Raw genomic sequence first — 24,605 nt, 5'->3', positions numbered from 1 at the left:
GTGGTATATGAGGAATAAAACACTTCCAGATGTTATGGTTTGGGAAACTCCGTCTCCTCACACCATGTTCATGTTCTATTCCTTACTTAACACAGTAAATCACATATCTAATCACTTTACATTCAACATTTAATAAAAACATCTCTCTCTCACACACACACACACACACACACACACACACACAAATAAATAACAGTGATACACATTACAGGTGATGTCATTAGTGGTGGATGATTAACATATTTGTAGAATTTGCATGTTCTTAATTAAACTTTCCCGTCATTATTATACAAGACAATCAAACAAGTTCCTGCTAATTCAGAAATAATAAGTGAATGACACAGAGAGAGAAAGACAGAGAGAATGTTCAAGTTGTTTTATAAGGTTGCTGATGTGTGAAGTGTGTTTCAAGTCTGTTGCTATGGATACAAATGCACAGTTGCTTTTTTTTATAATACACACAGATGACTGTATATAACTGTGTGTGTGTGTGTGTGTGTGTGTGTGTGTGTGTGTGTGTGTGTGGTGGGATGGGGAGTGTTTTGAGGGATGAAGGGTGCTGGTGAAGCAGGGATGGAGTGAATTAGGGCCTCAGGCAGGCAGAGCAGGGTGGGCTGTGTCCTGAATCCAGTTTAGGGGAGACGATGTTCACAGCCTCCCTCTGGAGCAGCTCTGTCTCATTGGCCATGATGTGTCTCACCAGACAGGTAACGGCTTCATCTATATTAATGTTCTCCTGCAGAGAGAGAGAGAGAGAGAGAGAGAGAGAGAGAGAGAGAGAGAGAGAGAGAGACTTCACACCCAGTTTCACAACTAGGAAATGTGATTGATATGCTCATGAATATTCATGACTTGCTTCATCTGCATATTCTTTACTCTGTGACTCAGCAGGAAGTGTGTGTGTGTGTGTGTGTGTGTGTGTGTGTGTGTGTGTGTGTGTGAGAGAGAGAGAGAGAGAGAGAGAGAGAGAGAGAGAGAGAATAAAGACCTAAAGAAATAAAACTACAGAAGTGAAAGAAAGAAAGAAAGAAAGAAAGAAAGGTAAAATAAAGAAATTTAAAAAAGTTTAAAAAATTACATAAGAAAGAAAGAAAGAAAGAAAGAAAGAAAGAAAGAAAGAAAGAAAGAAAGGCAAATAAAAACGACTAAAAGAACCAATAAGATTTTTTTTTTTAATGGGGCAAAGACCAGACCAAAAGAATTTAACACAAAGCATACAAAAGACATAAAATTATTAAAAAGTTTAAAAAAGTAAAAATTAGATTTCAAAAAACAAGAATGAAAGAAAATGGGAAAAGAAATAAATGTAATGTAAACTGATTTTTAAAAGTACAAAATAATGTAAAATCTTGTTTTAAGAAAGAGTAAAAATATAAAAAGCAAAAATTAAAAAGTAAAATCAAAATTAGAAAAAAAAGGAAAAAGTCAGTCAAAATTAAGATTAAGAAAAACACCGTTAGTAGCAGTGCACACAGATAAACACTGTCGAGCTCAGAATAAAGGCAGACTTTTAAAATCAAGTGCATTTCACTGCTGCAGTGGTACAAGTTGCAGATCGTTACCATGACAACAGCCTGCGCCACTGATGCATCGTCTCACCCACGTTACAACTCTGAATAAACATTTCAGTACCTTGGCTGACGTCTCGAACCAGCTGATGAAGCCGTGCTCTCGGCAGAACTGCTCCATCCCGGCGTAAGTTTTAGCGAAAGCGTCATCTCGGTCCTGGTCACATTTGTTGGCGAGCAGCACAGCGGCGATCTGTTTCCCACCCGAGACGCTCACCTTGTCGTCCAAATCCTCCTTCCACTTCCTCACGGCCTCGAACGTACACGACCGCGTCACGTCGTAAACCACCAAGGCACCGAGGGCATCACGGTAGTACACACGTGTCATGTTCCCAAAACGTTCCTGACCTGCGGGGAGACACAGCCATGTCCTAAAGATGGTCATGATCGATAGAAGCCACTGGGCGGAGTCAGAGATGAGATGCTAGAAAAGAACGTAACCAGACTAGTGGTTAGCATGAACCAAGTCGCTGCTGATTTTCAGGAAAATTTGAGCAAACTCCAATTAAACCTCCTGAAGATGTCCGAGATCTAGTCACGGGTTGTAGAATTTGGAACAGGTTTTTCTTTGCACTTATCATGAGAAATCTTCATCAGGCAACCATCACATCACACCACACGATCCAGTGAATTTTTTTAAAACCAGAAACCTGGGGCCGTATTCACAAAGAATCTTAAGGCTAAAAGGAGCTCCTAACAGGCGAATTCAGGAGAAACTCCTAAAAATAATGGGTGTGTCAGTTGTAACTTTAGGACTCCTAATTTTTAAAAATAAGAGTTATTCACAAAACATTTTAGGCCTAAAAGTAGCACTTAAGTCTGGGAGAGCTTAGAAGTAGCCCAGAGGACTCCTAACTCACTAAGACCTATTCACAAAAAGTCCTAAAATGGCTGTTGTCATTCCACAACGCAATGTTTTAGAGACGTTAGATGATAGAGAATTATTAAAAAGATACTGAATGGATCATGAAGGGATAGAAGTTGTAGTTGAGTTGGTGAGGGACGCAATAACGTCCCCAACCAACCGAAACAACCCGATAATGCCGGAGTCAAAGTGTTTGTCAACACTCCAGTATTTGGCTACAGGGAAAATGCAGCTCTGCAACGCGGACAATTTAGGACTATCACAGCCATCAGTAAGCCGTTCCATCAATCAAACCATCAACGCACTCTGTAAACCCCATATAATCCGTCAGTTTATCCGGTTCCCTTTAGACCATCACCATCAACAAAGGATCAAAGGCAACTTTATGGAGATCGCAGGTATGCCCGGTGTGGTCGGTGCCATTGATGGGACGCATATAAGAATAATTGTGCCCTCTCAGGATGAATACGTCTTTGTCAATCGCAAAAAAATCCATTCAATAAATACATAAATTGTCTTTGACTCACGTTACACCATACTGGACATTGTTGCGAAATGGCCCGGATCAACACACGATTCAAGAATGTTGATGGAGAGTGGTTTGAGGCAGCTTTTTGAGGGGCACCACGTACCAGCTGGATGTCATTTGCTGGGGGACAGTGGATATCCATGCAAAAGGTGGCTACTGACTCCTTACCTCAATCCACAGCCAGGACCACAGTTAAGTTATAACAGGTAAGGTTGTCATGACTGTACGGTATTAAGGCTATTTACAATTCATGCAGGGTGGCACGGTGGTGTAGTGGTTAGCGCTGTCGCCTCACAGCAAGAAGGTCCGGGTTCAAGCCCCGTGGCCGGCGAGGGCCTTTCTGTGTGGAGTTTGCATGTTCTCCCCGTGTCCACGTGGGTTTCCTCCGGGTGCTCCGGTTTCCCCCACAGTCCAAAGACATGCAGGTTAGGTTAACTGGTGACTCTAAATTGAGCGTAGGTGTGAATGTGAGTGTGAATGGTTGTCTGTGTCTATGTGTCAGCCCTGTGATGACCTGGCGACTTGTCCAGGGTGTACCCCGCCTTTCGCCCGTAGTCAGCTGGGATAGACTCCAGCTTGCCTGTAGAACAGGATAAAGTGGCTACAGATAATGAGATGAGATGAGACACAGTGAAATAAGACTCAGCCCAGAGAGAGGCAGCAGAGTTATCACTGTGTGTGGTATTCTTCACAACCTCTGCTGGCAAAGGAAGATCCCACAGCCGGAGGATAGTGATGATGACATTGACAACAACGATGATGATGATGATGATGATGGCAATGAAAATGTGATAAACTTGGATGAAGTGGAACAAAGTGGACTGGCATGCAGGGATCACTTTGTGAATATACACTGGTAAGAAAAAAATAAAACAGCAAAACATTTCATCCTGGGTCATTTATTGGGTGTCATTTTTCATTTTGTCTCTTAGCAACGTGTAATATTCGCTCTTTAATTTCAAGAGCCTCTCTTTTTCCTTCAAAACCTTCTTTTGCCTTCTAAGCATGCACATTTCCATCTTCATTTTTTTTTCCATCAGGGGTGAGGAACTGGCACCTGCAGCAGGAAGGAGAGGGGTGGCAGGAGGAGACAGAGGCCCACTGGAGGGAGACGCTGCAGCTGGAAGAGGAAGAGTGCGTGGAGGAGATGGAAGAGGACGTGGGAGACGAGGAGGAGGTGGGAGAGGAAGAGAAGGATCTTCTGGGTGTTGATCCTCCTGTGCCCTATGGAGGAGATATTGTTATTAGGATAACTTTGTGAGCACATTTTTGGGAGCTGGGTGTTATTTGCTCTTTCATTAAATATCACTATGCATACATTTCAGTGTCTGATTATTGCACAATGCTTATGCCTCTATCTGTAACAATAACTGCATTGCTGGGTCAGCAGCACCCTCAATACCAGTGATGCTTGTATCTGACCCCAGCACGCTGTACACCACTGATGTAACTGCGGACAGAGGCTTTGGTGCTGAGCCTTCTCCTAAAATATGCATAGAATACGTCAGTGACATGCAAAGCGGGCTACCTCACATAAACATCTTCATATCACTATAGCACTTTGGATAAAAGAGTCTACCAAGAACCTAAACATAAATATTATGTTGCATTTAGCTTTTGTAAATTGCATGGTAGGCTAAATAAGCAATGTTAATTCCTACCTGTTTTACTGATGGCTCGTTTGTAGGCTGCGATCTCAGTCCTCGAATGACATTGCAGCGAATGCCATCTCTTTTCACAGTCGTCGGCTGTGCGGGAGACTCCGGGGAACGCAGCATTCATATCAAACGAGACACTTTCCCATACGTCCCTCTTAGTTTTGCTTGTTACCCCGGAGCCAAATTTTCCTTTTATTATTGTTTTGCGTTCAAGCACCAACTGGGCCAGGAGCAGCAACTGGTCCTGGAACCAATTGGGCTTTCGTTTCCATCTAGGCCAGGGGTGTCCAAACTGATCCATAAAGGGCCGTGTGGCTGCAGGTTTTCATTCCAGCCATGCAGCAGCATACCTCATTTGGCTTATTCAATCAACTGACACACCCACCCTTTAATCAAGGGTGGGTGTGGCTGCAAGTATTTGACTGTGTGAAGACAGTTCAGTTGATTGAATGAGCCAAGTCAGGTGTGCTGCTGCATGGCTGGAATGAAAACCTGCAGCCACACGGCCCTTTATGGATCAGTTTGGACACCCCTGGTCTAGGCATTTTGTCCATTATGGAAAACAAATTTGGGTTACACTAGCGTTCAAAAGTTTGGGGTCACTTTGAAATGTCCTTATTTTTGAAAGAAAAGCACTGTTCTTTTCAATGAAGCTCACTTTAAACTAATCAGAAATCCACTCTATACATTGCTAATGTGGTAAATGACTATTCTAGCTGCAAATGTCTGGTTTTTGGTGCAATATCTCCATAGGTGTATAGAGGCCCATTTCCAGCAACTCTCACTCGTGTTCTAATGGTACAATGTGTTTGCTCATTGCCTCAGAAGGCTAATGGATGATTAGAAAACCCTTGTACAATCATGTTAGCACAGCTGAAAACAGTTGAGCTCTTTAGAGAAGCTATAAAACTGACCTTCCTTTGAGCAGATTGAGTTTCTGGAGCATCACATTTGTGGGGTCGATTAAATGCTCCAAATGGCCAGAAAAATGTCTTGACTATATTTTCTATTCATTTTACACTGCAAAAAATGGCCTTTCAAAAATGAGAAATAAAAGATTAAAACAAAGCATATTTGCTTGAATCAGGTGAAAAAAATCTGCCAATGGAACGAGTCAAATTTCACTTGGTAAGATTTCTTAAAGTAAGATGAAAAATCTAACCTGTTTTTAGATGAAATAATTCCAAAATAAGATTGGGGAACTTATTATGCGAGATCTGATTAACTCAAAATAGCTCTTATAACAAGATCGTACTGCTTACATTTAGCCATTCAAGTCATTTTTATTTATTTCATTTTAAGGGTATTTCACTTAAATTCATGACAAAGTCTTAGCAGTAAAAACTGAATTTAAGATAAATATACTAATATTAGGATTGTTAAATTCTACAACTAAGCATTGCTAGCTTAAAAGATTCTCCTTTTGTGACCTGTAATTAGTAAAATACTCTAGATATGAGACCAGAGACTATCTTGAATCAAGTTGACGACACATGTAGCATTGCAACAAGTTTTTTTTTTTCCCATTTCAACATTCAAACATTAAAACATCTCTTAAGATTCCACTTCCCCAGGACCTCAGGCACACACAAAAAAAAAAGTCTACACATTTTGACTTACAGTGCTTACACAACGCCAAAGCAACAGTGCATTTTGGGGGCACTGACTATTCATGTGTACGAGGGGTTTACAAGATCAGGCACAAAAAAAACCCAACCAACCAACCAAACAAAAAAAAAAACCACTGAACTTAACTCACAGCATTCCAAAAAGACCTCACTAAAACGCCCTCCACTCACTCATAGCCTTTTTGAAGGCACTTGTCTGGTCTAGAGTCTGTACAGCATCTAGAAGGAGCTCAATCTGAATGACTGAGAAAACAGTCGCAGTAAACTTTAGGATAACTTCGGATCTGTAAGGTGGAGTTGAATTGTAATGAAAGATTCAAAGATTTCAGTAAAGTTAATTTATTCCCAAAAACAAGCATACTTTATTTTTCTTGAAACAAGATGAACCGCATTTGACAAATGTCCAAAATGTACTTACTTGTTTTAAAAAAAAACTTGTTTTATTTTCAAAGGTGCTCCAAATAAGACTAAGACATTTTGTCTATACAAGATTTTCAAGATGGACTGTCTAAAAACTAGCCTTTCTAGCTAAATGAGGTTTTGCTTGTTGGGCAATTATGTCTTATAATAAGGGTGGCTAAATGTTTTGACTTGAAAATAGACAAATAAACTTCCCGCAATCTTCTTATTTTTGTCAAAAGCATCATTTTTGGGTTTGCACTTAATTCTCTTTATACAGTTGTGTTCAAAATAATAGCAGTGTGTTTAAAAACGTGAGTAAAGCTCAAAATCCTTATAATAGTTTTTATTTCCATGCATTGGGAACACTGCACATTATATTCTACATCAAAACATGAAGAAAAATTTATTAATATTTTAATTACTTTACAGAAAATGAAGAAAAATGAACATTTGGGCTGTTCAAAAAAATAGCAGTGTCTGCATTTTTCATTACAAACTCCAAATATTTACTGTATAAACTGAACAAATCTTAAGGATTTAGTATTCCTGTGAATCACTAAACTAATATTTAGTTGTATAACCACGGTTTCTGAGAACTTCTGGCACCTGTGAACAGGTATTCCAGCCCAGGATGATTTGACAACATTCCACAATTCCTCTGCATTTCTTGGTTTTGCCTCAGAAACAGCATTTTTGATGTCACCCCACAAGTTTTCTATCGGATTAAGGTCCGGGGATTGGGCTGGCCACTCCATAACTTTCATTTTGTTGGTCTTGAACCCTGATGCTGCTCGCTTACTGGTGTGTTTGGGGTCGTTGTCTTGTTGAAGCACCCATTTCAAGGGCATTTCCTCTTCAGCATAAGGCAACATGACCTCTTCAAGTATTTTGATATATGCAAACTGATCCATGATCCCTGGTATGCGATAAATGGGCCCGACACCACAGTAAGAGAAACATCCCCATATCATGATGCTTGCACCACCATGCTTCACTGTCTTCAGAGTGTACTGTGGCTTGAATTCAGTGTTTGGGGGTCGTCTGAAAAACTGTCTGTGGCTCTTGGACCCATCTCATCTCATTATCTCTAGCCGCTTTATCCTTCTACAGGGTCGCAGGCAAGCTGGAGCCTATCCCAGCTGACTACGGGCAAAAGGCGGGGTACACCCTGGACAAGTCGCCAGGTCATCACAGGGCTGACACATAGACACAGACAACCGTTCACACTCACATTCACACCTACGCTCAATTTAGAGTCACCAGTTAACCTAACCTGCATGTCTTTGGACTGTGGGGGAAACCGGAGCACCCGGAGGAAACCCACGCGGACACGGGGAGAACATGCAAACTCCGCACAGAAAGGCCCTCGCCGGCCACGGGGCTCAAACCCAGGACCTTCTTGCTGTGAGGCGACAGCGCTAACCACTACACCACCGTGCCGCCGCTCTTGGACCCAAAAAGAACAATTTTACTTTCATCAGTCCACAAAATGTTTTTCCATTTCTCTTTAGGCCAGTCGATGTGTTCTTTGGCAAATTGTATCCTCTTCAGCACGTCTTTTTTTAACAGTGGAACTTTGTGGGAGCTTCTTGCCAATAGATTAGCTTCACACAGGCATCTTCTAATTGTCACAGTACTCACAGGTAACTTCAGACCATCTTTGATCACCCTGGAGCTGATCATTGGCTGAGTCTTTGTCATTCTGGCTATTCTTCGATCCATTCGAATGGTAGTCTTCTGTTTTCTTCCACGCCTCTCTGGCTTTGCTGTCCATTTTAAAGCACTGGAGATCATTTTAGCTGAGCAGCCCATCATTTTCTGCACTTCTTTACAGTATACGTTTTACCTCTCCAATCAACGTTTTAATCAAAGCACGCTGTTCTTCTGAACAATGTCTGGAACGACCCATGTTTCTCAGGTTTTCAGAGAGAAATGGATGTACAACATGTGCCGGCTTCATCCTTAAATTAGGGCCACCTGACTGACATCGTTTTTTTCACAGAATGAATGATCTCACTAATTAAACTCCACACTGCTATTATTTTGAACACGCCCCTTTCACTTAATTATTCGATTACGCAGACTCAGGAGCATGCATATCATGAATGTTGGGTCTGTTGGTTTTCTATGACTCTACTACACCTACTGGTAAATTATTTGCCATGTAGTAATATAATTTCCACCAAAAACAGTGATTGATCTGGTTAGTCGTGTTGGACTGCTATTATTTTGAACACAAGTGTACATGCATTTCTCTATCCATTATCTTTTCATAGGCTTTCTCATCCAGCTTTGAAGACTATTTCCTTATTTTCACTTGATGCATTACGTATGACTTTCCAATGAGCCACCGTCACTCAACAACCAATCACTGTTGTCATTGCGTCTAAGCTCGTGCATGTGAATTGACGTCATCCATAGCAACAAAGTTACTTAGTTTAAGAGTTCGCAGTTTTCTTAACTAAAAGTAGGTCTCAGTGGCTTTGTGAATTACTTTTAAGAAACAACTCCTACATAAAAACTTTTAGTGCGATTTAGGAGTACTCCTAATGTTAAGATAAAACTCTTTGTGAAGACGGGCCCTGGTTGCCTCTGCCAGGAGGTTCAGCCACAGATCACAAGTTAAACGTTTGGAACACAACCCAAACCTGTTTTGCACTGCTCATGAGAAATCTCACTCATGTGAGCATCACACGGAAGAACTTTCATCTTTGTTCAAGCGGAGATCTTGGGGAATTACAGTACAGTCACATGCTGAGTCACAAGTGGAAATGATTCAGCTAGACTTTTTTAAACCAGTGTCAGATCAAACCTATTATACTTAAAGCATCAGATAGATTCAAGTGCATTTCTAATAAGAGTGTGTGAGAGAGAAATGTTCACCTGCAATGTCCCACAGCTGCAGTCGGATTGTGCCCTGATCCAGGTTGAGCACTTTGAGGCCAAAGTCCACCCCGATGGTGGCCCTGTAGTTAGCAGAGAAGTGTTGGTGCACATAGCGTTTGATAATGCTCGTCTTCCCAACACCAAGGTCTCCAATCACCAGGATCTTGTAGCGATGCTCGCTTTGCTGCATACTGAGCAACGAGTGACAGAGCTGCTCCAGCCCTTTCAGTTTTCCATAAGCAAGGATTTAGGGATTAGATCACAAAAATCACCAAACCCTCCTACTAGAAAGAGGATCTCGATTCGCACCCAAGGCAAGTTATAATGGATTCGTAGCACTGTAGTGCACATATCTTTCCTTTAAGCATGCCTTCAGGATATATACACTACCGTTCAAAAGTTTGGGGTCACCCAGACAATTTTGTGTTTTCCATGAAAAGTCACACTTTTATTTCCCACCATAAGTTGTAAAATGAATAGAAAATATAGTCAAGACATTTTTCTGGCCATTTTGAGCATTTAATCGACCCCACAAATGTGATGCTCCAGAAACTCAATCTGCTCAAAGGAAGGTCAGTTTCATAGCTTCTCTAAAGAGCTAAACTGTTTTCAGCTGTGCTAACATGATTGTACAAGGGTTTTCTAATCATCCATTAGCCTTCTGAGGCAATGAGCAAACACATTGTACCATTAGAACACTGGAGTGAGAGTTGCTGGAAATGGGCCTCTATACACCTATGGAGATATTGCACCAAAAACCAGACATTTGCAACTAGAATAGTCATTTACCACATTAGCAATGTATAGAGTGGATTTCTGATTAGTTTAAAGTGATCTTCATTATCGTGGTGAAGGAGCTAAGCCAAAAGGCGAAGCTCTCAATTTACCGGTCGATCTATGTTCCGACTCACCTATGGTCATGAGCTTTGGGTAATGACCGAAAGAAAAAGATAGCGGATACAAGCAGCCGAAATGAGTTTCCTTCGCAGGGTGGCTGGGCGCTCCCTTAGAGATAGGGTGAGAAGCACAGTCACTCGGGAGGAGCTCGGAGTAGAGCCGCTGCTCCTCCACATCGAGAGGAACCAGCTGAGGTGGCTTGGGCATCTTTTTCGGATGCCTCCTGGATGCCTCCCTGGGGAGGTGTTCCAGGCAGGTCCCCCTGGGAGGAGGCCCCAGGGAGGACCCAGGACACGCTGGAGGGACTATGTCTCTCGGCTGGCCTGGGAACGCCTCGGTGTTCTTCCCAAGGAGCTGACCAAGGTGTCTGGGGAGAGGGAAGTTTGGGCTTCCATGCTTAGACTGCTGCCTCCGCGACCCAGTCCCGGATAAAGCGGAAGACGAGACGATCTTCATTGAAAAGAACAGTGCATTTCTTTCAGAAATAAGGACACTTCAAAAAAAAAAAAAAGTGACCCCAAACTTTTGAACGGTAGTGTATATAGTCAAGTGTACTATATATAGTCAGCCGCTTTGTTTACCACATTTTCATTTAGCTCAAGCTTTCATTCTTCCAAGTGTCTCCAACTGTTAGCGACCAGTTTGTGCATTTGAAGTGTTGTTAGCTAAAAGTTCAACCATCCCCCCCCCCCCCCCCAAAAAAAAAAAAAAAACCCCAACATGAGCAAAAAAAAGTCTTTGATTTTTAGTTAAAGTTACTAAAAGGATTCACTTTTAAAATACCTTACATTCAACTATGGACACTTGAGGAAATACATGAGCTCCATTTTAAGATCGCCACTGAAAGGAGGTCATGTGGAAAGTAACATGATTATCCAGCACTTTCTCCTCCAGTCATGGCCTCAGGCTACATTTAAATGTAAAATCAAGTTACACAAAATCATAACAGAAGTCTTAAAAAAGTGCAAAAGAAAACCTCCTCAATCAAAGGAGTATTTAAAAGCAACCTTTATTGAACATTAGAAAGATTTTGCATAAAACTGATCAGATACATTTAAAAAAAAAATTCATTAACACTTTAGCCACATCATGACGACAATTTAACTGAAATACTGGTACGCATGTTTAACGACTGATTTGTATGCAACACCTGAGAAAAACTACCAAAAACCTAACACTGGTTCCCTTTTAAGCCACCATTTAAATCTGCAAGAACAAGGATCAGTTATTAATCTGAAGTCGTGAGAAAATGGATTGGGACAGACATGAACAATGAAAAACATGCTAGCAGCTTTTGCTAATGCACAAGAGGAAAATAATCCCTTTTCCCTAATAAAGCTCAGATTATTGAAGGCACCACAGTGAAGTGAACCGAATAGCCAAGTTTTATATAAAACCATTATAGTTACTACAGCATTATTTAAAACATCTGACTGGCTACGAATGGACGGTGAATTTTAAAATTTCTGACGTTCTTGACTTGATACTGCACAAAAGGTAGTGTCAAAAGTTCGGACACCCCTACGATCATGGGTTGTCTACCCCCCCATTTTGGCCATTTCCTGAGCAATACTGACAGAACATGGAAAAATGTTTCATATTTTAGATTCGGTGTAGCCAGCATTTCCCTTGACGCTCTGTAGACTACTGGCATCATCTTAACCAGCTCCATAAGGGAGGCACCTGGAATGCTTTTCAATTAAACAGGTGTCTCAAAGTCAGTGGAGGAGTTTCTTGCCTTCTGAATGAGAGCTCAAACAGTAAACAGCTCCATTCCAGAATACAGCAAGAACCAATCATTAAGATACAAAGTGACTCATTTAACAAGTATGAATTAGAAGGGGTGTACAAACTTTTGAATGGTGCTGTACCTCATAACGGTAGCCAATGTAAACGCAATCATGTAATATATAGTGCACTTTGTCAACCAAAGAAATATTTAGGACACAACCATGTCGGATCACCAGCAGCTTTTCTTAAACTTCCCTTTACAAATCTCAAGTGGGCAGTTTACAGAGAATCATAGCAAAGGCAGACACACAAAGATGCTCTTCAACACCAAACCAAACAGGAAGTGACATCAGAGCTGAGCGACAGGCTTGACTGCCACAGCGATGCTCTCTATGGCGCACTCGTCAGTCCCACGCCGGATGCGGAAGTAGCCATCTTCGCCCCACTCGGCTCCCCAGCTATTCTTCACGATCCAGTACTTCTCGCCTGTCTCCTGGTCCCGCCCATAGCCCACCAGCAGCACCGCGTGATTGGTCAGCTCAAAAGGGTTGATCGAGTCACGCAGGCCTGTGTGATGGTAGATGCCCCCTTTGTAGTGAACGAAGTCAGGATAGACCTCGAAGGCCACGCCCATCGGGCCATCCCTCACCAGCTCGATCATCATGGCCGCCTCATTGCACCCGCCGTAGAAGCCGCCTACGTAATGGTACTTGGAGGCATAACTGCGAGGACAGTCGGATGAGACGGAGCACGGAGAATCTTTCCCGATGTAAGGGAAGCACTTCTCCTCGACGATGCCAAAGTCCTGCACATACTTCCCGATCAGGTACGGGAAACCGCCATCGCAACCTAAAGGGATTCAAACTAGTGTCAAGTGAACATGTACACATTAATATGAAGGCTCAATCCCAGACCCTTTCTACTGTATACGCCAAGTAGGGCACCAACACCCTACAAAGGGTGCATCCATTACTTCATGGGTGCAAGTATAACACTTTCAAAAACCTGAAAAGTCTGACAAGCCCTAGCCTGGGCCCGCCCATCCTAAGCGTGACAACACGAGGGCCTGTTCCGAGCTTAATCTGGCCAGGCAGGCTATCTACAGCATTTCCAAGCTCCCGAAAAATCGGGAACCAATCAACTTTGAGCATCTCCAACGGCACTGGGTAGAGGCGTGTTCAAGGCAGTGACGTAGTAGAACTGCGACCGGAAGCCATAGATAGATTCTGTAAACAATGCCGGAAGCGCTTCATTCACATTACGAACATGGAGCAGCGGCAAGCCTTTAACACAGCAGTAGATGCTGTATTGAAAGCATTCAACAGGAAGTTCTCATTGAAAACGGAGCAAAGAGCAGCCCTGGAGGTATTTATTGAAAGGAAGGACGTTTTCACCTTGCTCCCGACCGGCTTCGGTAAGAGTTTAATCTACCAGTTAGCCCTGTCACGTCACATACGTCAGAGGAAAGAGTGACGTGATTGGTTTAAGCTTCGTCACAGCCTTTTCTGGCTTCGACCAGTAGCAAACAGGCATTTCAGGGAGGCGGGTCAACCACGGGCTCTGGGAAACGGTTTGGCTTAATAGCTTGGCCAGACCAAATGCTCGGAGAGCTTTGAAGTCACGTTAGCCAGGCTAGACAAGCTCCCCTTAGGGCCCGAAAAAAAATTTAAGTTAAAATGGTTGTCTCATGCAAACATTTAAAATATTATAGTTATATGATTTGCATATTCACATGAAATGTTTAATACATTTAATTAATTCATCTGAAATAATATTTCAAGTACAAGGCTTGATATTTCAAAACATCTAGCAACTAATTTAAATGTTGAAACAACCATTTTTAATATGCTTTTGCTGCGATACCTTTTTTACAATATATACACTGGAATAGCTGTGTTGATTTGGTCGAACAACGTGCTGTGTGAGAAACATGATGTCACATGTACCTATAACACCGTGAAACAACGGGTGAGCGGCGTACAAGTTTGTGGCAGCGGGAGCGTGGTCAAGTGGCGGTCTGTGAATGGAGGGCGGAGTCAGGGAAGGCAAGTGGCAGAATCACTGCACCTGACGTGAATTAACCTGTGTTCGTGTGTGTCTCCCCCAGTGACTGCACCCTTAAAAAAGGAGAGAGAGCAGAGAAAGGGAGCTCTCTCCCCAACCGGAACACTTGTGCGCATGTGCACGCACGTGGCTGGGAGAGTGTGGAAAGCTGAAAAGCTATTAATTAAAAAAAAAAAAAGTTTTTGTAACACTCAGTTCTGGCCTGCCGTGCTTCTGTGTTCCACCCACCTTCAACAATCGTTTACAAAATTGAATGAGGTTTGTGGCGAAGACGAGATGAAAAGATGCGTCTCATGCAGAGACTGAACTGTGGCAACACGCTGAGAGAGAGAGGGCCACCCCCCGAAAATCTCAACGGATTTACACGATTTGGAAAAATTACTTTCAGAACCGAAAAAAAAAAAAAAAAAAAAAAAAAAAAAAAAAAAAAGAGACTTGCACCCATGTAGAAGTACACAAGATTCCACACAGGGTCCAGGAGAAGAGACCCCCCCCCCCCCAAAAAAAAAAAAAAAAAAATCCTGTGTTACTATGCCGACATTTTTACATACACCTGTGTTGTGCACATGATTACATTACCTATAAAGAGTGTCACAAGTGCACTTGACATCTCATTCTCCAAGTAGTGCACTTAGAAAAATGGTGCATGCTCAAACAAGTATACTAGTACGCTCAAATACCGACCCATCTCAAAACCGAAGAGAGGGAGTGTGTATATGCACACGCATGTACCTTGGGAGTACTGTGAGCAGGAGACAACCTGCTGAGGGCTGAAGATGGGCTGCTGCGTGTTGTTGGTCTGGACTCTGATTCGTGACTCCAGCATCCCCATCGTTGCAAAGGAGTAGCAGCTACCGCACGACTCTAATCGGGAAAATAAACAGATTTTACATCACAACTCTAAATGAACGTACATTAGTAGATCAGTGACTGACCTCCAGCTCCATTTAACCCTTTTAAATAGTTTTAATTAAAAAAAATTTCCAATAGAGTAATCAAGTCTATTGACCCTCTACACTAACATTGAGAAAAATAAAAACTTAATGATCCTACAGCAGCCATTTTCTCTTACAGGACTGAAGCACATCCTGTAACAAATAGCCAACAAGGATTTTATTTGAGCCCCAGTCCATCACATTAGCCACACCCCCTACTCTACATTTACAGAGCCATCCTAGTACTGGAGTGAGGCCATCAAAGGCCACACCCCAAGAGACTCAAAGCCCCACCTTGATTGCGTACTGGACTGACGTAATTGACTCCATTCACATTCCTCCAGTCCCACTGCTCTGGAAGACCGGCAGCCATCTTACGAAGCTCTGGGGAGACCGGGGCGGAGTTGAGACGCCTGAGGAACAAGGGGCGGAGTCAGGATAATTACATACAGACTTCTTGGCATTGAACGTTGACTAGAGGAACCATCCTACTGGATATACCACACACTACAGAGGGTGTAGGGGACATTAGATAGGCCATGGGGCCGGTGAGTAAAAAGGCTCTACACCATGGACACTGGCATTTCATAAGGGTTCAAAGTCACTTCAGTAACTTTTTAAAATGTGGAAAGAAAACCAGTATAAAAATGAAAGCATGAAGGACGGAAATACTAGAGTGGTGGCTACAATTAGACCCCTTTTCAGATTTACCAATAAAAAGAATCTTACAAAAGATGAGTTTCAGTTCCAACAGTTATTATTGGTTAATCAGTTGGAACCCCCATCCTTTGATCTTGTCATCTGATAAGACAGCTCGTTACCCAAGATAGAATTTACCACCACGATCAACAATGAGGAAAAACCTGGATGCCCTCATCGCAGGTAAGCATGGTGGAAAGATCATGGACATGTTTTTACTCCTCAAACTCACCCATATTTCATGAGCTCCTTGTCAAAACCTACTTTGTTTCTTACTCCATTTGACAGTCACCATTTTGTATCTAAACGCACATTTGAGAAGTCACGTGAGGTGTCGATAATATTGATCACTTTCACCGGTGTCCACCATTATCGACACCCTGTGGTATTAAGGGACATTTACAACTTATGGATCGATTTGTGGAACATTGAAGTTTTTTTTAAATATTAAAAAAAAGGTGATTTATGAATCAAACTTATTATAATAGAATGGAATGTTTACAGGAGTATTTGGAATCTGACTGCAATAAATAGAATTAGACCAGAATTAAATTCCGAGCATATATTTCACCAAAAAAAAAACCATACTTGAAATATTCAGATTTCTCTATTCCATTCAGATTTTTTCTCTTGCAGTTTGTTGTAAATATCTACCACATATTACAATATCAGTAAACATTTTATATTTTGGTTCAAGGAATGACATGCGACCTTTGTAATGACAAAGTCCAGGTCAATGTTAGTTGCCTGTTGACATTTATTGGTAAGCTATAAAAGAAAATACAAAACGAATGATTACCAAAATATGATCTACAAAAATACTTCGAAAGTGGAACAAAGATCTGACAGGTTAAAACATCAGTTCATTTGCTTACAAAACAGAATTAGTTAATTTACATAAGTGCCAACATCTATACATTATATAAAGATTTGTACTAAACATGTAAAAAAAATCATTTATAAATAAATCTGGCTGGCAATAATTGTGGAATGGTGCCAATACTTGTGGAACAGTGTCACACAATCTGATACGCCAAGTCATTGGGACTCAACTCGTTTTCCAGTGGAAGTTTGAGTAATTATTCATGCACAATTCATGTATTGAAAGTCTCTACTTTTGCAACAGCCAAAAGATATTTAAAGGAGAACTGAAGGCAAATGTATCAAAATTCTATTTTCCATTTTATTAAATATCGGAATGTGTTTCTGATCACTATTTTATCGCTGCTATAGCGAGTTATGAGTGTTTGAAATATGCTCTGTAATATATCAGTCCGTATGTCAAAGCAATGGCCGTAAACGAGATTCGTTGAGACCTGTGCGAGACATCGTAGGACGGAAGTAAAACGTACAGCGGAAATCAAAGTGACCGACATCTGCCAACGGTGTCAAAAGATGCACGCGCCCTCTTTCCAATGCTAACGCAATCAAGCTGGAAGTTGTTTGTTTTGATAGCAATCAGGAAAGTTTGAAAAAGTCAGCAGTAATCGTCATTTAAACTCGTTTTTGTGCAATATTTCATTTGGGAAAACAGTTTTCAAAATGGCAACACTGACACCTGGCTGACACTTCACGTTTCAAAATCCCGCACAAGTCTCATGAAGATCGCACGGATAAGTGACACCTGCCGTGGACCAAACTCAACATGGCTAAAAACCGAATAGGCCGACAAGTATAATATTTAATTGCAATTAGTTGCCGATACAAGGTTACTAAAACAAATAACACGTTAAGAAATAAAGCAAGTGACTTCAGTTCCTTTAAAGCAGATATGCAGAGCCATGGCCTCACTTTCATTTATAAATGCCTTGAGACCTCAAGAATGGCACAGGAATAATAAGGGTTAACAAATCTACAGTAATTTTTACAATTAGTGATTTGTATAGGTAGCAATCCGAGTGAGTGACCTTGATGTCACAGCAGGAAGTCTATCAGTCTCATTGCCATTTCCGCTATACTAAAAACACAGAGCGGACTGCAACTCCGATCCTCCATTTTGAGCCAATTTATCGCCATGCCATGTAGATGTGTTGCTGGCCGGTGCAGCAACACAACAGAAGGTGGATTTACATCACATTCACGGCCCAAGAACGTTCAAACTGCAAAGATTTGGATGCGTTTTGCGAGAAGTTCACAGGCACACTAGGCACCTATAAAGTGGTCTCTCCTCTGCACATTCCTGAAGACTCGTATGAGACCTCCGATCTGTTGGAGAGTTGGCTATAAGCCCAGATTGAAAGAGGGTGCAGTACCAACAGTTAAAGAAAACAAGAAAAGGAAAGCGAGTTCAGTTGTACCAGTCCTTCTGGAGTGAGCTGAGGGTTGTTGCTAAAACCCAGGACGGGACCTATTGCTCGGGCAGTGACCTCCCCACAGTTGCTGCTAAAACTGGTCACATCCCATTCAGTCCCAGGTTTTAGTAACTGCCTGAGCCCAGTAGTAAATGGCGGAATACAGTATGAAGTGAGTGGAGCAGCCGTCTGATTTCTAAACTGCATATTGCTGCCATCTCGCCCATGTGGAAGCAAATGAACAACTGAAGGTCAGATCGTTTCAAAAAACAAAAATCAACCACAAGGTCGGCCTTCAAGAAGTGAGAACACAGACAGGTAAGCTCCAACTCATTTGGATTTAATAAATAAAAGTTTACCTGCATTTAGATTAATACATGTAACTTGTATTGTGTGTTTAAGTTTCCGGTAAGTTTCTTCAGAATGTGATTCTCAGTTCATCTGATTTAATCAGCCTTTTATGTTTAAAAAATGAAAATGCATGCATGGACATGCATGTTGCACAAGTTATAACACCCATCCTGTTGGAATGAGAGTCAACCCACAATCAATGAAGTCAAATCAGTCTTAGTTGAGCAAGTCGGTAACGGGATTTCTTACTTTCACCATAAATTTATTTGTATGACTTTGACCAAAAGCTGTCAAAGGCCTCGGCCTTAAAAGGTCATAGGCAAGGGTCGGAGGTGAAACATAGAATATCAACTTTATTGTCTAGAAGAACGACCCAAAAAGCAAATTCAATCTTCCTGGTGTGTAATTTGCACCCTAAAACTGAATAAAACAGTTAAAATACCATTTTGCCCAATTTCCAAAGGTTTGTTTATGTCTCATGACATCATTCAAGGCAAAACAGACTGGGAGCAGCTCTGTGTTTACTTGCGAACCAAGCACACGTGTACGGACTTCGGTCGTGAGAGGTTGTGTAAAATGTCTGAAAGCGAGAGCAATTTTGAAGTAGGAACTCTCCAAATTGAATATCGAGAGGTGAAGCCATACATGTATGACCCTACGGCCGTTGCGAAGCAATCGGTGAATGTGGCTCACTGGTTTGACCGTGCAGCCTCGGAATCGGACAGCGACTCGGCCGACTCTGATCGCGGTGACCCCGGACCTCAACAAGACTCACGCCAAAACGATTTATCCTGGTAGTTATGATAAATTCCTACTTTCGCCGTAATACTAAATAAGAGCCCTTTTGAAGAATAATTAAACCGCCCTCCCTAGTGGATATAGGGAACGATTACTGGACAGTGCACCGGTGGGCCACATTAGCCTGCCATCCACGGCATTATACTATTTATAGCCGACTGAGCGAGGAAATATCCCTTTGTCTCATTTCCACAATGATTGTACAGGATCCATCAGGATTCTTGACTTGTCAATTGCAAGCAAAAATGTTTACCTCCAATCTTTGCTTGAGCATTGCTGCTCCGTTTGCCTCATCTCCTCCGATTTTTTTTCCCTCATTGCCTCATCTCTCTCAGTAAAAGGTAAAAACTTCTTCCTGAACCGGTCCCGTTGTTACAGTTCACTGCACAACAATAAGGCATGTGGGTTTTTCTTTGGAAATTCCTGAACGCACGCCTACACTCAAACCGAACAGCAATGCAAGTAAACTGAAGTGGACTCAACTCAAGTGGTTTGTTCGTCTTAGTGACATCACGCGCCGAGTGGTCACAAAAATAGCCAACAAATTCCCCACGAGCCGCACCAACTTATTTTAATTACTTATTAACAATACTTCTTGGGACCAGAAGAAGTTACAGAGGGTTTAACAAAGTTTCAAGTGTGCATAAAATTAAAACCATTGCCTAGGACCTTTAAAACCAGTTCCTGCTGAGATGTCACGCACTCGGGGCTAGCCGGCTCAACAGGGCAGCTCAAATGACAACTTTGCAGTCAATTTTAACTTGACTTTTTTTTAAATTCCCATTTAAGCAGCATACAAGAGTCAAGGATGGAGATACTATCCACTCATTTATTTAAAAATAAAGGCTCTGTATCTCCTTTAAGGTGCCAATAATTGTATCTGCTGCTCTAATACAAACATGAAAACCCAAACCTCTACACACTGAAGGGATGCATGTGCGAATACACACCGTGGGATGAGAGACTTGTGCCCTCCGGCTCTCCGCAGTAACTCTTGGATGGTGGCCGTCTCGTGCTCTCTGTAGGCCTTGGCTTTCCATGAGCTCTGTACTGTGTTAATGCGCTCCACGAAGCTCAGGTCATTCTTATAAAGCCGCAGGAACCTGAAACACAGTTATGAAGGTAGTACTTGTGCGACAGTACAGAAGGGGTGTTCACACGGCATCTTTTACTCTGGTGTAGCACCGGGGCTGCCCCGGTAGAGCGTTCACACGGTACAAAGTTATACCGGTGTAGCCCCTGAAAGCTGCTTAAACTGGTGCAAATCTAACCCTGCTCGGGAGGTGGCTTAAGAAATTTACTCCGGAGTAAATGCTAGTTTGCGGGGCAGCACCGATATAAAACGGGACGTCTGAACGCTACAGGGGTAGACTCGCTACGCGTGAGGAGAGTTGATTACATACGGGCATTGCATAATTTTGCATCCTGGTATTTTGCGCTTCCAAAATGGCGAATATCAACAGGACTGCATGTCTTCCAGTGTTGCCAGGTTGGGCGGTTTTAAGTGCATTTTGGTGGATTTGAACATATTTTGGGCTGGAAAATGTCAGCAGTATCTGGCAACACTGGTGTCTTCATCCACGTCGTTTTCCCGGCGCTTGGTGATGCCATGACAACCGGGAAAAGGAAGTACATTCTCACGCATGCACGTATTTCATTTCCGCATTATTACGATCGGAAATGATAGCAATAAAAGGAAATATCAAAACTTTATCAAAGGAAAGGATAGTAAAGTTTTTGCGACTATTGCATGGTCGCAAAAACTGCCGTATGACCACAAGTGGGGCTGCACCGGTGCTAACACGCTTCTCTCTAGTAAGCAGGTTTGTGACGTGTGAACGCGCCACAAAATTTACACTGGTGTAAGATATATCGCAACAAAATACATCGGTGCAGCATCGATGCAAATATGTGCCGTGTGAACACCCCTAGAATGTCTACAGGATTAACGCACACACTCACGGGGCAGGTGCAGAAACGTAGTTGGTTTTAGGAGGCAAAGGTTGAATTTTCTTCCCAGTGAAACAGGCCCAGTTGTTCCCCACAACGTCATGAACCCAACCAGGAAGCGTCTGATCACAGTAACTCTTGACTACCGAGCCCTCCTGGGAATACTGATAGAGAAGGGGGCAGCATTACTTTTGAAAAAGAAAAAAACCTACAATTGGAAGTGTACATCACACACAGCCCATGCAGTTTTTTTTTTTATTATTTAAAAACAGCAGTGTTGACTGGCTGCTGCTGCACACAAGTTCAGCATGATCCTTCACTAGTTTGAGTCACTTATTTGTAAAGCTGTGAAGTTCTGAGTCATGTGCTGGTGATAAAGTGGTGGGGAGAGGGAAGAGAGCTGAGTCAGGACATTTCAGAGCTGAAATGTCAATCACAACATGTGACTGAAACCACAGTAATGCACTACATGAGGCCGTGAACTAGACTTTCACACTAAAGCCAACAAGTTGTTGAGGAATAAAGTACACCAAGACACACTGTTACAGGAAAATGATCCACTCCAGGGTCATAACAGTATCTACTTCACACACAGCAAAACACTACTCCATTGATTATTTTCCCATAAGAGCACAAGGCAGAAGGGTATACTCTACCCTCCATCTATGGGGTAAAGAGTTTTTTTTTTTTAAATAATTAAAGGCACAGAATTCCCAAATCTTCCTGGCATCATTTACAGGAAGATGGTATTACTTCATGCCCATTTCTGTTTAAAGCAACACAGTCTCTATCCAATATGGTTTGAAACATGACACTCAGAGTGAAGAAATCACAGCTCAGTGCCAGACTTTGCTCCAAGCCCATCACGTGCTCTGGTGTGAAACAGGGAGCGTAACATTTCCAAGCAGCTCTAATCATGTGGGGTCACATGAAGTCACCTAAAACAGAAGATAACGATCTCTGGCGCGCGTGTCTGTGCTCACTCTAGGACCCAAATTGTTTTAGCGAAAAGTGCTAAAGACTCAAATTTTTCTTTAGCAATTTCACTTAGCAAGAAATGCTAAAAGAATTTTTTTTAGCAAAGTAATTTTTTTTTTTTTAAGCAAGATGTGTTATACTTCTAAATGTTTCTTGCACTGACGTAATACTGAAAAATGAATTATTGTAGTTTGTTGGTGTTTCAGTAGTGTTTGCAAGCTTGTTTCCTGCCTTTGTCTTTCCATGTTCTTGATTTATGTTCATAGCATGCTTATTTATTCTTGAATCCTCTTATTTTGATCATTTCATCAACTGTATACATGTAATGAAATTGGGTGTTTAATTTAACCCGCTTAATCTGGTTTAGAGTCCATATTTTTCATTATAATTATATCTAACATCTGGTGTGATGTGCTTTGCATTCCTTGCCATCTATGCACCTTTTAGCCCTTAGTCGCCCTCTGTAGTATGCTGACTGGCCTGTGTGGGTGTATAATTGGGGTGTGTGTGTGTGTGTGTGTGTGTATAATTAGGGTGTGCGTGTACACACAGGAGACACCAACCTTGAAGAAGCCAAACCACTTGTAGTCATTGAGCACCACCTCAAAGCCCTGGTTGTAGATGATGGTGAAGAAGCCAGTATTTCCAAGGTCATCCACAGCCTGAGAGAGCTTCTGTAGATGCACACTCACTGACCTCACTGTCGGACCTGCACAAGAACCGGCACACAGGATAGAGTGTTAATGCAGAACCAACCCAACCCAACCCCCCCCGCTCTCCCCCTGGCCCCCCCGGCCCTCACCGGCAGTGGAGCAGTCGATGTTCTTGTCCTGGCCCACTTTAGAGAGCTGGAACACCCAGGAGCCCAGCAGCTCCTCATAAGTGCAGTTAGCGGGAGTGTCAGCCACAGACACGCCGAAGCAGCAACACGCCGCCAAACACAACACAACCGCCTTCATCCCGCACACACTCCGCACTTCCGCCTTCTAATAAACGGGTCCCAACGCAAGCAGCGCGCGCTTTCCGGTGCTGAGAGTCCGGAGCGTCTCCTCCAGCCCGCTCACAAACACACTGCCACGGAACTTCCCGCTCTTATCATGTGACCGCAGTCACGTGACAGTGACGCAGGAACAGGAAGTGCTGAAGGCTGCACTCTCTAACAGCGCGCGCATTAACCACAGCAACAGGAACGCATGATTTAGCCAGAGAAGGGGATTATTATTATTATTATTATTATTATTATTATACAGACATCATGCAATATTTATTTTATACAGCACTTCCATTTTGAAATCTGGCCCTTTTAAATAAAGCAAACTTTTCCCAAAATCCCCCTTCAATAGAGTACATCTATCTATCTATCTATCTATCTATCTATCTATCTATCTATCTATCTATCTGTCTGTTGATCCTATCTGTTTCGGTCTATCATCCATCCATCAATCTGTCCATCTGTCTTGATCTATCTATCTATCTATCTATCTATCTATCTATCTATCTATCTATCTATCTATCTATCTATCTATCTATCTATCTATCTATCTGTCTGTTGATCCTATCTGTTTCGGTCTATCATCCATCCATCAATCTGTCCATCTGTCTTGATCTACCTGTCTATCTGTCTCTCTGTCTGTCTATCATCCATCCGTCTATCTATCTGTTGATCCTATCTATCTATCTATCTATCTATCTATCTATCTATCTATCTATCTATCTATCTATCTATCTATCTATCTATCTATCTATCTATCTATCTGTTGATCTATCTGTCTCTCTGTCTGTCTATCATCCATCCGTCTATCTATCTGTTGATCCTATCTATCTATCTATCTATCTATCTATCTATCTATCTATCTATCTATCTATCTATCTATCTATCTATCTATCTATCTATCTATCTGTTGATCCTATCTATCTGGAGCTTATCTATCTATCTATCTATCTATCTATCTATCTATCTATCTATCTATCTATCTATCTATCTATCTGTTTCGGTCTATCATCCATCCATCAATCTGTCCATCTGTCTTGATCTATCTATCTATCTGTCTCTCTGTCTGTCTATCATCTATCTATCTATCTATCTATCTATCTATCTGGAGTCTATCTATCTATCTATCTATCTATCTATCTATCTATCTATCTATCTATCTATCTATCTATCTATCTGTCTGTTGATCCCATCTGTTTCGGTTTATCATCCATCCATCAATCTGTCCATCTGTCTTGATCTATCTATCTATCTGTCTCTCTGTCTGTCTATCATCCATCCGTCTATCTATCTGTTGATCCTATCTATCTGTTTTTGTCTGTCTATCATCCATCCATCCATCCATCCATCCTACGTCTTAATTCTGATGCTGGTAAAACATCAG

General features: G+C 42.0%; 2 protein-coding genes across 2 annotated transcripts; both read right to left on the bottom strand.

The window, feature by feature from the left end:
• Positions 1-514: 514 nt before the first annotated feature.
• Positions 515-9,726, bottom strand: rab38a (RAB38a, member RAS oncogene family). Its single transcript, XM_060942203.1, has 3 exons — positions 9,534-9,726; positions 1,633-1,916; positions 515-736 (listed from the first exon to the last, which is right to left on the bottom strand). Exons 1-3 carry the CDS (start codon positions 9,724-9,726, stop codon positions 584-586), a joined length of 630 nt encoding a protein of 209 aa, XP_060798186.1. The 3' UTR covers positions 515-583.
• Positions 9,727-11,426: 1,700 nt separating this feature from the next.
• ctsc (cathepsin C) lies at positions 11,427-23,339 on the bottom strand. Its single transcript, XM_060943336.1, has 7 exons — positions 23,033-23,339; positions 22,794-22,939; positions 21,265-21,416; positions 20,253-20,405; positions 15,458-15,576; positions 14,961-15,092; positions 11,427-13,013 (listed from the first exon to the last, which is right to left on the bottom strand). The coding sequence occupies exons 1-7, from the start codon at positions 23,187-23,189 to the stop codon at positions 12,514-12,516; spliced, it is 1,359 nt and encodes a 452-aa protein (XP_060799319.1). The 5' UTR covers positions 23,190-23,339; the 3' UTR covers positions 11,427-12,513.
• Positions 23,340-24,605: the final 1,266 nt, after the last annotated feature.

Source organism: Neoarius graeffei, chromosome 16 (assembly GCF_027579695.1).
Source record: "Neoarius graeffei isolate fNeoGra1 chromosome 16, fNeoGra1.pri, whole genome shotgun sequence".
NCBI classification, from domain to species: Eukaryota; Metazoa; Chordata; class Actinopteri; order Siluriformes; family Ariidae; genus Neoarius; species Neoarius graeffei.
Note: the sequence above shows the minus strand (reverse complement) of the source record. Positions and strands in the feature narration are given on the sequence as shown.